Genomic DNA, 13276 nt, shown 5'->3' on the forward strand with positions numbered 1-13276 from the left:
CTTCTGACTGCTTGACTCCTGCTCTTTCCACCGCTGACCTGAAGTCAGTATAGCTAGTCGCCTTGTTTCTGGGGGTGCTTGCTTTGAATGCCCAGATTTGGCTCTGCAAATTTGCGAAGGGCTGATGTAGCACTTTTACAATATACACCACCACCTACCCGTAGCCAGCGCTCTCCTGGGGTCCTTTCTGTCTGTTCTCTCTTTGCTGGGGGTGGGGGTGGGGGGAGGAATCAATAGGATGTTTTCCTAAAATGTAGTGCCACTGACAACTCACATTCAGCCCTCCTCAAAAGTCCCAGATTTTCTCTCTCTGAGAATGAAGTCGAATTGTTGCCATGGGAACAGCTATTATTAGACACAGTTGTGACCAGCTGTAAAGAACCCATCAGGATGTGGCATTTTCCATCGGCTTTGTAGGTAATTCTGGTGATTTAACTACGACAGGACTGCTTCCCCTTTCCTAAAGAGGCAGGATGGCAGATGAGACGATTTCTCGTTCCCAGCAGCGACCCCACTCGGGAGGCTGTTTCTCTGCCATCTTGTGAATCATCCTTTCTTCCCTGAGATTCCTCTAATGAATCCATTTTCCCAGATTCTGAAGCAAACATTCCATTGAGTGTTATCTTTTCAGAAGTATCTGGCCAGGGCCTCCGATTATTTGAGGCCCATTTTTAAAACTCTGCTTTTTGTTTTCGATCTTTAAAATCCCATCCCTATGAAGCTTCCCGGCAAGCCGCTTCCCTGGGTAGTTAGTGTAATGCCCCGAGCTGGCAGCAGAGGGCACCCTTGCCTAACAATCGCTCTGCACAAATTGTCCCACTAAGGATGGGCGGGTTGCAAGTTTGGCTCCACAGCTGCAGAACCTCCCCTGGGATATCTGGGCCTGGGCCAATTCCTCTGTGGTCAGACATGGCTCTGTGCTCCAACAGTGTCACAGGAGACATTTCCGTGGAGTTTTCCATGAAGAGGAATGAAAGCTACTCTTCCCTGGCTGGGAACGAATTTAGGTCTCCAACTCTCTCCTCCCAGCTAACCAAGGCTCTTTTTCCCAAATCCTGCCAGTCTTAGAGGAAAAGGGATATTTTGCACTTTCCATTCCACTCACTACTCAGCCTTTCCTGGTTATGTCCTAAGGTAACCCCAGATGGGGGCGGGGGTGCGGAGGGGGCCCTCACTTCATCCTGCTGAGAGGGCATTACTGGTTAATTGCCTGACACCCTGCAATCATTTGGAGGGAGGAGTCTTCAGAGCCTGAGCAACCCCAGCCCCATGATTACGTCAGCGGTGGCAAATTCGCATCCTTAGAGGGTAGATTCGATTTTTGGAAACAGCCAAAAGTCATTCAAAGCCAAGTCCATGAAATAATGGAGGAAATAAAGCTGGGGGCTGAAGACAGGCAGCCCCGGGCCTGGTATTTGGTGATTCTTGGTGGATGTTGGTGGTGGGTGAATCTGGGTCACGTATATTATTATTGTAGCTGTTGTTACTTAATGAGATTTTAATATAAAATGATGAGATCATTTTTCTTAGGTGACCTCTAAACCAGCTCTAGAGACAAATAGCCAAAGGAAACACCATTGCAGTAAAATTCTTGAAGGCTATTTTGAAGCTAAGTGTTGGTTTATTTTTCCAAGTTCCATTTATTTTAAAAAGAAAACCTTCCTTATTGCTTTACGTTTGCTGTTGTGCACAGCAATCCCTCCATCTACAAGTATTTCTTGGACATCAAATCTAAAGAGTTAGATGAAGACCTAAACTCAGACGTCTTGGAGTTTAGTGACTCTTGTCCTGAGTCCCTCAGTGCTGCCACTTACCAACCATTTGTCCTGGGGCAAATGTCATTTAATCTCTCCAGTCTTAGTTTCTTCATCTTTAAAATAAAGGTAACCTTAACTCCCTAGCCTACTTCTCTGAGGCCAGATTAAGATCGCATGCGACAGACATATCATTTCTTAGTACCACTTGATCCTTGTGCTTTTTGCTTTTCTCAATTACAGGTTTGCTGAAGGCAGAGAAAATGCCTCGACTTCCTCGGTCACTACCCACTGACCCCATAAAGAGTAACTTGGCAGGCCGCGGAGACTTTCTCTTTTCTAACAGTCTACCCAAGTTTGATTTCTGGCTCATGGCTCCTCTGGGGAGGCTCCTGCAGTTGCTGTGATACTCTGCTACTTGCACTGGGTTTTCCATCTATTGGTTCCCGGAGGTATCAATTAATACCTAAGCATCTACTGAATGCCAACTTTAGGTTGGGCAGTCCCCTCAGAGTTGTGGATTCACAGTGGAATCAGACATGCTCCCTGCTCCTAAGGAGTTTACAAAATAAGGTTGATAGTATTATACAACTCGTCAATTATGCAAAGTACAGAGCTAAATGTGTTTCAAATGGAGGCAACAGCATAATGAGAACATTCCAGAGATAGGGAGCTAAGGAAAAACGGCATAGAGATGCTGGCATCTGAGCTGGCCTTAAGGGTTGAGCAGGGCTGGGACAGGTACAGACAGTGCAGATGTCTGCTCGGGCAGAGGACAGCCTGAGCACACACCCAGGCAGCAGGTATTTGAGAAATAACCGAACCAGCCATAGGTGAGTGGGCAATGGGATGTGTGAAGAAAGCAAGCTGGGAAGTTTTTCTTTGAGGTCTAGCTATGTGGAGCTTTCATCATCCTGCTAAAAGCCTAGGCTTATCTCAGGCAAAGCTAAATCATTATAACTGAGGCACATTGGTTTGATGGGCTGCGACAGGCCATATTGGCTCAGTCCAAAGGGCGAATTGGAAAAATATGGCCCAAGTTGAGAGGTTGGTAAGCAAAGAAGACCAAATCAATGCCTGAGGTGGGAGCCCCAGTTTTTACTAATGAACCATCTAAATTCAGTGGAATGCAAACAGGAAAAAGTTTTCTCTTCTTCCAGCCTTCAAGACTGCTCTGTGGAGCTTGGGTGGTGGCAGCCCAGCTTTGCGAAGGTTCTCGCACTCCGCGGCCAGCAGTGCCCGTCCCGTGTCCACTCTGTGGCCAAGATTCCCGAGTGGAAGCTCAGCTGGGCTGAAGGGGCCGGCAGGGAGGAGCCCAGGAGGAGGTCAGCGAGGATGTCAGGTAAACCTGCTCCAAAATGGAGACAAGCCAAAAGGCAGCAGGAAAAGGATAAATCTTGAGACAAAGAAGTGCAACCAAAAGGGAAAAGGGGAGCAAAGGGAAAGCTGAGGTGGCTAGCCAAGAAACTAAAGATCTACCTGCAGAAAATGCAGAAACTAGAAATGAGAATAGTCCAGGCTCCGATGAAGCAGCAGAGAAAGAAGCCAAGTCTGATTAATTAATTAGTCACCCATGTTTCTCCCTTCCTGGGCAATCCAGAGGAACATATTTATCAACCATTTTGAAATGCAAGTTTTTTAGTAGCTTTAGAAGAAACATTGTTAAGAAGGAGATTGGCATCTTATCTTGTCCCATTTTTAAGTGTCAATGCTTTTTTTTTTAAGAGGGGAAATCATTTGCTGATTGCTTGTTTTGGGGTACAACCAGAAAATAGTGGGATATTGAGTTATGGGAGGCTCTCTCCTGGATGTCAAATTAACATTCCACAGTGGGGAGCGCCCAAGCAGGTTTTATACCCTTTAATACAAAGCATGCAAATCACAATTTGGGGTCACAGTCAGACACTTAATATGTGTTGAACATTTTAAATGTCTATTCCCACGGTTTTGGCTTTTTTTTTTTTTTTTTTAATAGAATTGTCTCTTAAATCTCCTCCCTGATCCGGCTCTCCCTGTTAGAACTGGGAGCACTGCATTCACATCCTCGGCCGTGGGCTTCAAGTTTCCTAATAATTTTTTTATAGTCTATGAAAGATTGGAAATGGGGGTTGAAGGGTATATGATATTAAATTGTGAATTAGTGGGACTTATGATTGTCAACTTTTGAAGATATTGGTGGTACTTAATATCCTCTTCAGGAAAACTTGCCTCCAAATTTAAGCTGGGAAGTCTCTGGAATAACTTTAGGAAAAAAATGACAACTACATGGCATTTGAGATTCTCAGCACATACATTAAGAATCGTATAAAGTGTCTGTTCATAGTGTCTGTGTACTGATCTTCAAAACAACAAATGAAATCTCAATAATGAAAGAAAAAAAAACTGCTCTGTGGTATCTCCCCTCCTTGTCCTTTGATTGTATCTCAGGTATACCTCAAAATTTCTCATTTTGGTGGTTAAAAACTCCAATCTAATCCAAATATCATTCTTACATCTAAGTCAAAGCTTCGTGCTGTCAAGCCTGACCTATGGCTCAGGTACCTACCTGTGTTGGTGAAGTCAAATGTGGTCATTCTTTTTTCCTCCCCTACCTTCTGTCACTCCTTCCTCTTTTGGGTCTTCCTTCCCTCTCTCCATTAGAAAATTGGGCCATTGAAGAAGAATGGGGAAAAAGGGACAAACTCCTAAGAACCTGGTGCTGTCTAGCCTTCCATGTGGCAAGTTCCTATCAGATGGCTCTTCTTCGGGGTACATGGTGGGTCCGTCAGGAGGCCACGTGGAGAAATGTTCACTGTGCAGTAACCAGGTTTGAACAATGCACGCTCTGCTTGGCCTCATGCCAACAATGAAGTCAACCTCCTCTGTTTGCTCCCTTAGTAACTTCCCATAACAAATCATCACACAGCCTCTTAGCACTGGGGTTCCTTTTCCCTGAGAGACTATTAACTTGGGCTTGGTATCGTCAGGATAGTCTACGTACAACTTCCTTCCAGGGTCTCCAGTTGGCCCACAGAAAAGCCCACGTCCTGGCCAAACCGAGGGCTGGGGCTGGAGCATGCACTGCCGCTCTCTTTCCTTGCCCACTATCATCCTCAAGGTGGCATCCAGTCTCCCAGATTCTCCAGTGAAGAAGGAGCATCAGTCTCTATGATCTCAGTTGTCCCCAAACTCAAGAGGCCATATGCCAAGCCCTCCCAAGCACTTCCTCACTGCCCTTGCCATGAGGGGGGTGGGGGGCTGTGTGCTTCTTTCATGAGCCAGCATCCAGCAGGCAGGGAGGGACCAGTCTTCCCTTCTGCCCGGTTTAGATGACAATGAGTGTTTCTTTTGCGTCCCCTCATTGGGCTGGGGCATAGGGGCTTCTCCTTCCCCTTGGGCTCTCTAGTGGGTAAAGCCACAGTCCTGCCACCCAGGGACAACTTATTCCAAGGAACTCTCTTCTTGAACTTCAACCTTCTATGAGTACAGGCTCAGGAAGCATGGTGAGCTGAAAGTCCCAGAACCAGCTCACCCATCTAAATAAGCCCTGTGTGGATGCATCTAGTAGCTCCTTTTTAGAATATGAGGGCCCCGCCTTGTCTCAGCTTGGAGCTTTAGCCAAATTTTCAAAATAATAGGAAAGTTCCATTCAATTCTGTTCCATTAACTATGCTATCGCTTTATAGCAGTTTCTTGGTCTCAGCACTATGGACGGTCGGGCTGTGTAGTTCTTGGTTGTGAGGTTGTCCTTGTGCAGTACAAGTACAGACACTTAGCAGCAGCCCTGGCCTCTACCCAGTAAAACTCCCCAGACTGACAGTCAACAAGGCCTCCAGACATTGCCAGATGCCCCCTGGTGAGGGCCACTGCCTAAGAGACAAGAGGAAGTCATTGAAAGTTTTTGTGCCAGGCGGTAGCATAAAATTATAATCAAATATAGTTTGGTTGATTTCACTGAATGATACAGACAGGAGTAGGCAAGGCCAAGAAATAGTTACTGTGCAAATGATACTTTATTAATAATCCTTAAGAGTGTACAAAGTAAAAAAAAAAAGTGTGCAAAGTGCTGTCGTGAAATTTTCCCATTGAATTTCCACACCAACTCTCTGAAGAACACAGGGGAGCATATTTCACTGATTATTTATATCTGAGGAGGGAGGTTAATGGGTGGGGAGCTGTCAGGCTAAAGAATAAGAGGGTAGGGAAAGAAGTTAGGTTATGGGAAGTAAACTTCTCCACAGGGCTTAGGACTTTCTTTTCAGAATTAGAAGAATGTGGAAAATATTTGGATCAATAATCATAAATACTGTAACTAAAATTCATTGCAAGTTCACCCTGTTTGGGGCACAGTTCTACCTATCTTCCACAGATCATCTCCTCTAATTCCCTCTTTATCCCTAGTTTGCAAAGTAGAAGATTGAGGTTTCAGAGGTCGCTCAGCAATCAGTGGCAGAATTTTATTCAAGGCCAGCTGCGCTGACCCCAGAACCTTTATTTGTTACCACGGCACTTTCCTGGGTTACTTAGTCACCAATTTGAATCAGATTATAGGCGCTGCAGTTTCAAAGCCCCGTACACATGTGTAGGCATCACAGCTGACACAAGCCTCCCCCCCCCATGCCATGGTCAGCACTGTTAGGTAAGGGGGCTGCTTTCTCTTCCCATCTTGTTAATGAAGATACAGACTGGGAAAAGTGTTAAGCCAGAACTCAAATGCAGACCTTTTTTTCTTTTTTATTAGAGAAGTTGTAGGTTCACAGAAAAATCATACAGACAGCACAATTTCCATATACCCCCCTATTAGGAACACCTTACACGAGTGTGGTACATTTGTTACAATTGATGAAAGAATATTTTATAATTGTACTATTAACCACGGTTGATGGTTTACATTAGGATTAACTGCGTTGTACAGTCGTGTGTTGATTTTCTATATTTTTATTCTGGTACCATATATATAGCCTAAAATTTCTCCTGTTAACCATATTCAAGTACATAACTCAGGGCTGTGAATTATGCTCACAGTGTGGTGCTGCCATCACCACCCTCCGTGACCAAAACTTGTCCATCAACCCAAATAGAAACCGCCTCATTTAGGTATGAACTCCCCATTCCTTACCCTCACCCCAGCCCCTGGAAACCGGCACATTTTGATTCCTTGTAAGGTGCATTGGATAATCTGTCCATGGTCTTAAAAATTAAGTTCTACAACAATCTCACTTTAGAAGAAAGTAAACGGTATATCTTTGTCCACCTTCTCTGCCGATCAGCTGAGAGCTTCACGCACGTTATCCCATAGAATCCTCACAGGAATCCTGTGGGGGAGTAATGTCATCCCTCCATTTTACAGATCAGGAAATTGAGGCTTAGTAAGGCATAAATCTATTGTGAGTGGCAAAGCCAGGACGCAAACCAAGTCTGTCTTGTGACAAAGCACATGCTCTTCACACTGGGCTACACATGTGGGCATGGTGATTCTCTGATTTTCACAGATAAGGGAAGGAACTGAGACTCAGAGAGGTTAAGCCATCTTCCTCTAACACAACACTACCAGCTGGTAGACCCCAGCGCCAGGCTCTGGCTGTCTATGCCCAGAATCTATACACTTTTCACCAAGAAGCCAAGCGCCCGGGAGCCTTGAAAATCCTGTGGGAAACATGGCTGAATCCCGCTCTTTTGTTATCTATGTAAATTAGGCTGAGTATAGGCCATGTAGAACCCAGAAAAATTAGTCACCATGGCCTGGACAATCTGCTTCCCCTCCGAAACGTTGTTGCTTGTTGGTGAGCTGAGCTGAATGAGGAAGGGTCCCTCTCTTCAGAGACATGGGCCATCAAGGCCTGTTGGAGACTCTATGGAGGCTGGGCCTTAGGGAAGATTAAATCTCTTTCCAGCTGGGGCAGAAGAGCCGCCCAGCGGCGTGGCCTGGGGGTGAGGGAGACAGGTCAGGAAGAAGGCAGTCTTTGGGGCCCGGAATGAAAGTCCTGGGACGGCTGTGAGGAGAGGGCTACCTGCTCCTGCTGAGCTCTGTGGATGCTCCACACAGTTCTGTAACAGCAATTATGGTGAACACCAGGCCTGACACACATGAAGAGACCCTGCTGGGCCTTGACCAGCCTTCTATTTGGCTTCAGGCAAGGGCTGAGGAAGGCATCCAAGATTGAAATGGGACTCAGGTTACAACCAGTGGTGGGGGCGGAGTGGGGCAATGGTTTTCTCTGGAAGCCCTAATCATGTCGCAGGCAATGGAGCTGATTGTGTCCACTGAACTAAGAGAAGTCAGGGAGGCTACAATTAAACTTAAGTTTGCCCTTCCTCCACCAGCCATTTTCATCACGGTTCACATTAAATGTACATTAAAAATGAAAATAAAAATGCAGCAGAATTAAGGTTTTCATCTCATTGTTTGATGTCCAAGGCTAAGGGATACCTTAACTTTTTCATAATAAAGTAATCAGTTTCTCCAAAATTATATGAGCACTGATGGAGGTATTTGGACTTGATGAATTAACCCTGGGGTTTTCTGAGAGGACAAGGTGTTGATGGGAAATTTACTGTGTGCCCCCTGTGGGCAGGCCCTCGGTCATTCTGGTGGTATGGAGAAGGGTAAGCGGGGCTGCCATGTGTGGTTGTTCAGGTTGTACACTCTACGTCCCTACGATGCAAATCATATTCAGCATAGATTGGTTTATCTGTCCAATCCTTTTCCTGTGGATGGCAAGAAAGTGGCTTGAAGATGACCTGTATAGACTGGCCGTGGTCAGATGCAGTGCCTGCTCTCCAGGGCTCACTGTCTAGCACAGTAAAGATCTAAGACCACCAGATAAACCCTGAGATCCGAGGCTGCAGATTGGAAGAGACTTTGTCTCTTTCACATTTATAGAAAGGCTGCGTAGAGTTAGATAATCACAGGAAGTAAATTGGGTGTGCCCTGGTGATTTTGATGTTGTTGCTGGTTCTGTTACCACCTCCCACTAACTCCCAGGAACCAAGACTTTTCCCTCATCAGGAGAACATCTTCTCTTGGCCTTAAGCTCAATTGTCTCCAATGAGGACAAGGCTGTCTCTGCTCCTTATTCCTAGAAGAGGGAAAAAAAAAACCAACAAAAAACCCAAGCTGACCAAATAGACAGGGAAGAGTTGGCTGGACCACCAAGCCCAGCTCTGACTGAGGCATCTAGCTGTGAGATTCACTGTCTCTGGAATCCAGCTCCATTCTCCACCCCCAGCCCCAGAAGACCTCTCTCCCACATCTGAGATGTCTTCCTGGCAGCATAATAATACATCCTGTGCTCCAAGCAGTGCCAATATCACATATTTTATTATTTGTTTGTCTGCTTTCCATGGCCAACTGAAAAAATAATTTAATCCAAAGTTATGTACAGAGGTTTGGTTAGTTTTCCAAGAACTTCCAGAAAGACCTCCAGCCCCTTAAATAGCAAAGAAGGGTTATGTTTAATATCCATACAAAACTCCACCTATGAAACTTTCATATATAGAAAGAGTTTCTTTATTATAAGCATCACATCTGAGGAGCAGGAAGGGGCAGGGTGGGAGGTGGAGGAGGAGAGTGTGCAGGGCAGAGGTCCACACACGTCTGCCCAGGGCTGATCCTGGGTGGGGAGGCTGCGCTTGGCTCAGGTGATCTGCAGTGGAGTTTCCAACATCTCCATGAGGAAGGTGTCAATGGGCGTGTCCCCGATGAGCTTGAAGAAGAAGAGGTGCTCCAGGCATTTCAGGCCAATGGAGCGCAGGGCTGGGAGGCGAAGCAGCAGCTTGGCAAACCTGCAGGGAAACTAAAGAAGCATCAGGGAACAGGGAAGGGCGGCAGCATCTACTGGCAGGAGGCTGGCAGTTCATCTGTTCTCAAACAATAGTGATATAGAGCCTGGAAAGAGATACAGGGAGTTAGAGAATTTCTAGGGAACTTCAAAAATAAGTCAAAGGGGTAGCTCATCTTCTTACAGGTGGAAGCTGAATGACTTGGCCTCTTGAGAATCTTGAATTCTGGGTCCATGTCCCAGGATTGCCTTCAGCTCCCCCCATTCATGGTGGCTTAGAGGAAGAGCTGGACTGCACAGGTGGACTCAGATCTCCACCCCTTACTGCTGAGCATCCCTTACATTCCCCACACCCAGGACGGTTTGCTGAAACACTGCTAGAACACAGCTTGACATAACACAGCCTCTGAACATGTGTTATCTATTACTCTTAGGTGAACATTTTTGAGTAGCATTTATACAGCAGGCATTACCACAGGTTCTGGGGTACAAAGATAAGCAAGAGCAGGAGTAGTCCCTGCCCTCAGGCAGCAGTGCTTTTCCCCTCCCATGAAAGTCTCTTTAGGCAATGTCACCTCAAATTACTAATTTTTATGATCAGTTTCTGACTCGGCTTACCTTTATGTTATGAAGATAAGAAGATTGAAAACAGCAGTCTCTGTCCGTGAAAAGCCCATAGTCTATTTTGAGGGCTAATACACACATACATTCATGCACACATCTGCACACACCCTCATTCACTCTTCTACATACTCATACATGTATGTGCATGCACACAGCCTCACACACTCACACATACACACCTTGACGCAGCTTGCACATTTACTCATACACATATATACACATCCTCACATACACACATGCATGAAAAACACACTCACGATCTCAAACACACATTTTCACACACGTATGTGCACACACATTCTCTCACACATGTGTACACACTCTGTTATAACTGAGGGCCATGGTTTTTGAGGTTCAGAAAAGAGAGAGACCAGTGTGTGAAAGAATTAGTCTCACATCTGCATGTCCTCTTAGGACACTCAATCTGTGACATCTTTCATTCTTCCTCTGTGGCCCTTCTTCATTTCTCAAAATCCTTTTGCCAATGAAGCCTATTTTTAATGTTACTAATGATAACTGGAAATCAACCAGCTCTACTCACAACTTCCAATAAAAAGCACCAGGACCAAAGTCATGTTAGTCACTACAGTTCTAAATTGGAGATTACTGGTTTGGGTTGGAGCTGTACTGGGCATCACAACCTTAATTGCACAAAAAGTTTCAAATTGGAATTCAAACGTCCCTTGAAAATGTGTATATTCCTATATTCATGCCACATTATATTAAGGAAATGTGGCAATATAAGAAGAATAAAATCACACCATCCCAAAAAAGTAGGAGTCAGTTCTCCACATGGAGAAATTAAAGGTCTACACCAATGCCAACACAAAACTTCGAAAGTTTTCATATATAAAGTATTTGAGGGCATCATATGGGAGTACGGAGCAGTGAAGAGGCAGCTAGATAAAGAATAAGGAGGCCAGAGGATTGCGGGAAGATGGTGGGGAAAGAAGCTCCAGGAATCAGTCCCTCCACCCGAACAACTATTAAACAGGCAGGAACTGTCTGAACAGACTGTTTTTAAACTCTGGAGTTCAACAGAACACCGTGCAGCACCCAGAGGAGAGCAGGAGGAAGAAACTGGTAAATAGTGGAACATACCACTGAACTGTGCTTTTCATGTGGAAGCAACTGTCACCCACCCCCCAGCTGTATGGCAGGTAGCAGGAAGGTACTGGCACAGCTTGCTGGTGCCAGAGGGGAACTTATAAACCCATTTCCCCAAGATATGGGGAAATACAGTCTGAGCACTAATCACTGCTTTTGATGAGGTACTTCAGGTCACTGGGGGCCCGGCTCTGAGGGTGGCCAATGTTCCAACCCACCCGGAGAAAGGCGGCAGAGGAGACTTAAACACGGCAAGTGTCCTCAGAACTGCAGAGGACAGCTGAGGGGCTGCATTTGCTGGGCAGGTGCTGAGTCAAAAAAGCACCGCTTTGGAGAGCCACGGGAAAAACTCCTGCTGCCCTTCCTGGCCCCTCTTTCATGTCTTCTCCAGCACAATCTGGAACTCGGTGGCTGGCGCTCCTTTTGTGGGGTCCCTGGCCTTGTGTGTGCTGGGAAAAACTGACTTCAGAGAATCTTTTCTGTCATGCGCCCCCAGAAGAATTTATCCTTTAGGCTAAAGCAGATGGAGACAGAAAAGCAGAGTAAGAAACAACTGAGTTGGATAGCCTGGAGCAAAGACTTACTGGCATTAAGTTCTACAGAAAAATACCCAGATAAGTAGGAATATTTCTTTGCTAGGACACTGAGGGGCATTTAAATTCCTATTAACAGAAGAACTACTTATGCCTCTAAAAGCACAAGCCCAGGACAAAACTCAGGTCCAGAAAGGACAGGACAGACCCTGCACTTCACACTTCCCTTGGGTTGAAATTCTCCATAGAAGGGTTGAACTCTGGGGGAAAGAGCCAGTCAACATAAAGCCAATTTGCAAAGATGGTGAAAGGAGTTTTTTCCTTAGGTTTGCTTGGTTTTGTTAGTCCTTGACACTCAAGAAAATCTGTCATAATCCTATCAGGATCAAAACTAAAGAAGCAGACATCTTAAGGAATAAATCCCAGAGTTATGTTTTTAAAATAACAATATGTACAGTATGTAACAAAAGAGTACAAGATGTAAAAAGACACAGGAAATGAAGACTCATGCAAAGAAGAGGACAAAAAGCCAGAAAACAGCAACAGAGAAGACAAGACTGTGCATACACCAAAGACTTTGAAGAATGATCTCTAAAATACTAGATGAAGGAAAGTTCAGAGAAACAACTAAAGGATATCAGGAAAACAACGAATGAATAATATCAGAGTCTTAGTAAAGAGGATAGAAATTTTTAAAAGGAACCAAACAGAACCACTGGAATTGAAGACTACAATAACTGAAATGAAAAATTCCAAGGAGGGTTTCAAGCAGATTGGAGCTGGCAGAAGAAAGAATCAGTGAAACTCAAAGACAATATAATCAAAATGAGTCAGGCTGAGGAGCAGACAGAAAAACTAATTATAAAAAGTGAAAACAGGGCAGGCCACAGTGGCTCAGCAGGCAGAGTTCCCACCTGCCATGCTGGAGACCTGGGTTCAATTCCCGGTGCCTGCCCATGCAAAAAAAAAAAAGTGAAAATAGCCTAAAAGATCTCTGGAACACCATCAAGTGTTTACATGTTATGGAGTCCCAAATGGGAAGAAAGCAAGAAAGGGGCAGAAAGAATATTCAAAGAAATAATGACAAAAATCTTCCCAAACTGTGCAAAATACATTAATATGCAAATCCAAGGAGCCCAGAAAACACCAAGCAGGATAAACAAGAAGAGAAATAGGCCCCACCACATTCACGCACTCCATCAAACTGCTGAATGCAAAAGACAAGGAGAGAGTTCTGAAAGCTGCAAGGGGAAAGCAGCATGTTATATACCAGGGAGTCCCGATTAGATTAAGTGTTGATTTCTCACCAGAAACCATGGAGGCAAGAAGACAGGGATTGAAATACTTAAAGTGCTAAGAGAAAATAATTGCCAACCAAGAATTTAAAATCCAGTGAGACATTCTTTCAAAAATGAGGGAGAGATTAAGACATTCCAAGATAAACAAAATCTGAGGAGTGCATTATCATTAGACTTGCTCTACAAGCAATGTTAAAAGG

General features: G+C 44.9%; 1 protein-coding gene and 1 long non-coding RNA gene across 7 annotated transcripts in view; one reads left to right on the plus strand and one right to left on the minus strand.

The window, feature by feature from the left end:
- Positions 1-338: 338 nt before the first annotated feature.
- Positions 339-13276, plus strand: part of LOC143680268 (uncharacterized) — a 101507-nt gene continuing 88569 nt past the window's right edge. For all 3 annotated transcript variants that reach the window (XR_013174050.1, XR_013174051.1, XR_013174052.1), the window contains exons 1-3: positions 339-417; positions 1998-2206; positions 2915-3096. This is a non-coding gene — a long non-coding RNA (uncharacterized LOC143680268). The remainder of the gene's footprint in view (positions 418-1997; positions 2207-2914; positions 3097-13276) is intronic.
- The window catches only part of RXRG (retinoid X receptor gamma), a 62791-nt gene continuing 58557 nt past the window's right edge, over positions 9043-13276 (minus strand). For all 4 annotated transcript variants that reach the window (XM_077156799.1, XM_077156800.1, XM_077156801.1 and 1 more), the window contains one exon: positions 9043-9518. In XM_077156799.1, coding sequence (XP_077012914.1) covers positions 9371-9518 — 148 coding nt within the window. In that variant the 3' untranslated portion in view covers positions 9043-9370. The remainder of the gene's footprint in view (positions 9519-13276) is intronic.

The sequence above is a fragment of the Tamandua tetradactyla genome, chromosome 4, assembly GCF_023851605.1.
Source record: "Tamandua tetradactyla isolate mTamTet1 chromosome 4, mTamTet1.pri, whole genome shotgun sequence".
Taxonomy (NCBI): Eukaryota; Metazoa; Chordata; class Mammalia; order Pilosa; family Myrmecophagidae; genus Tamandua; species Tamandua tetradactyla.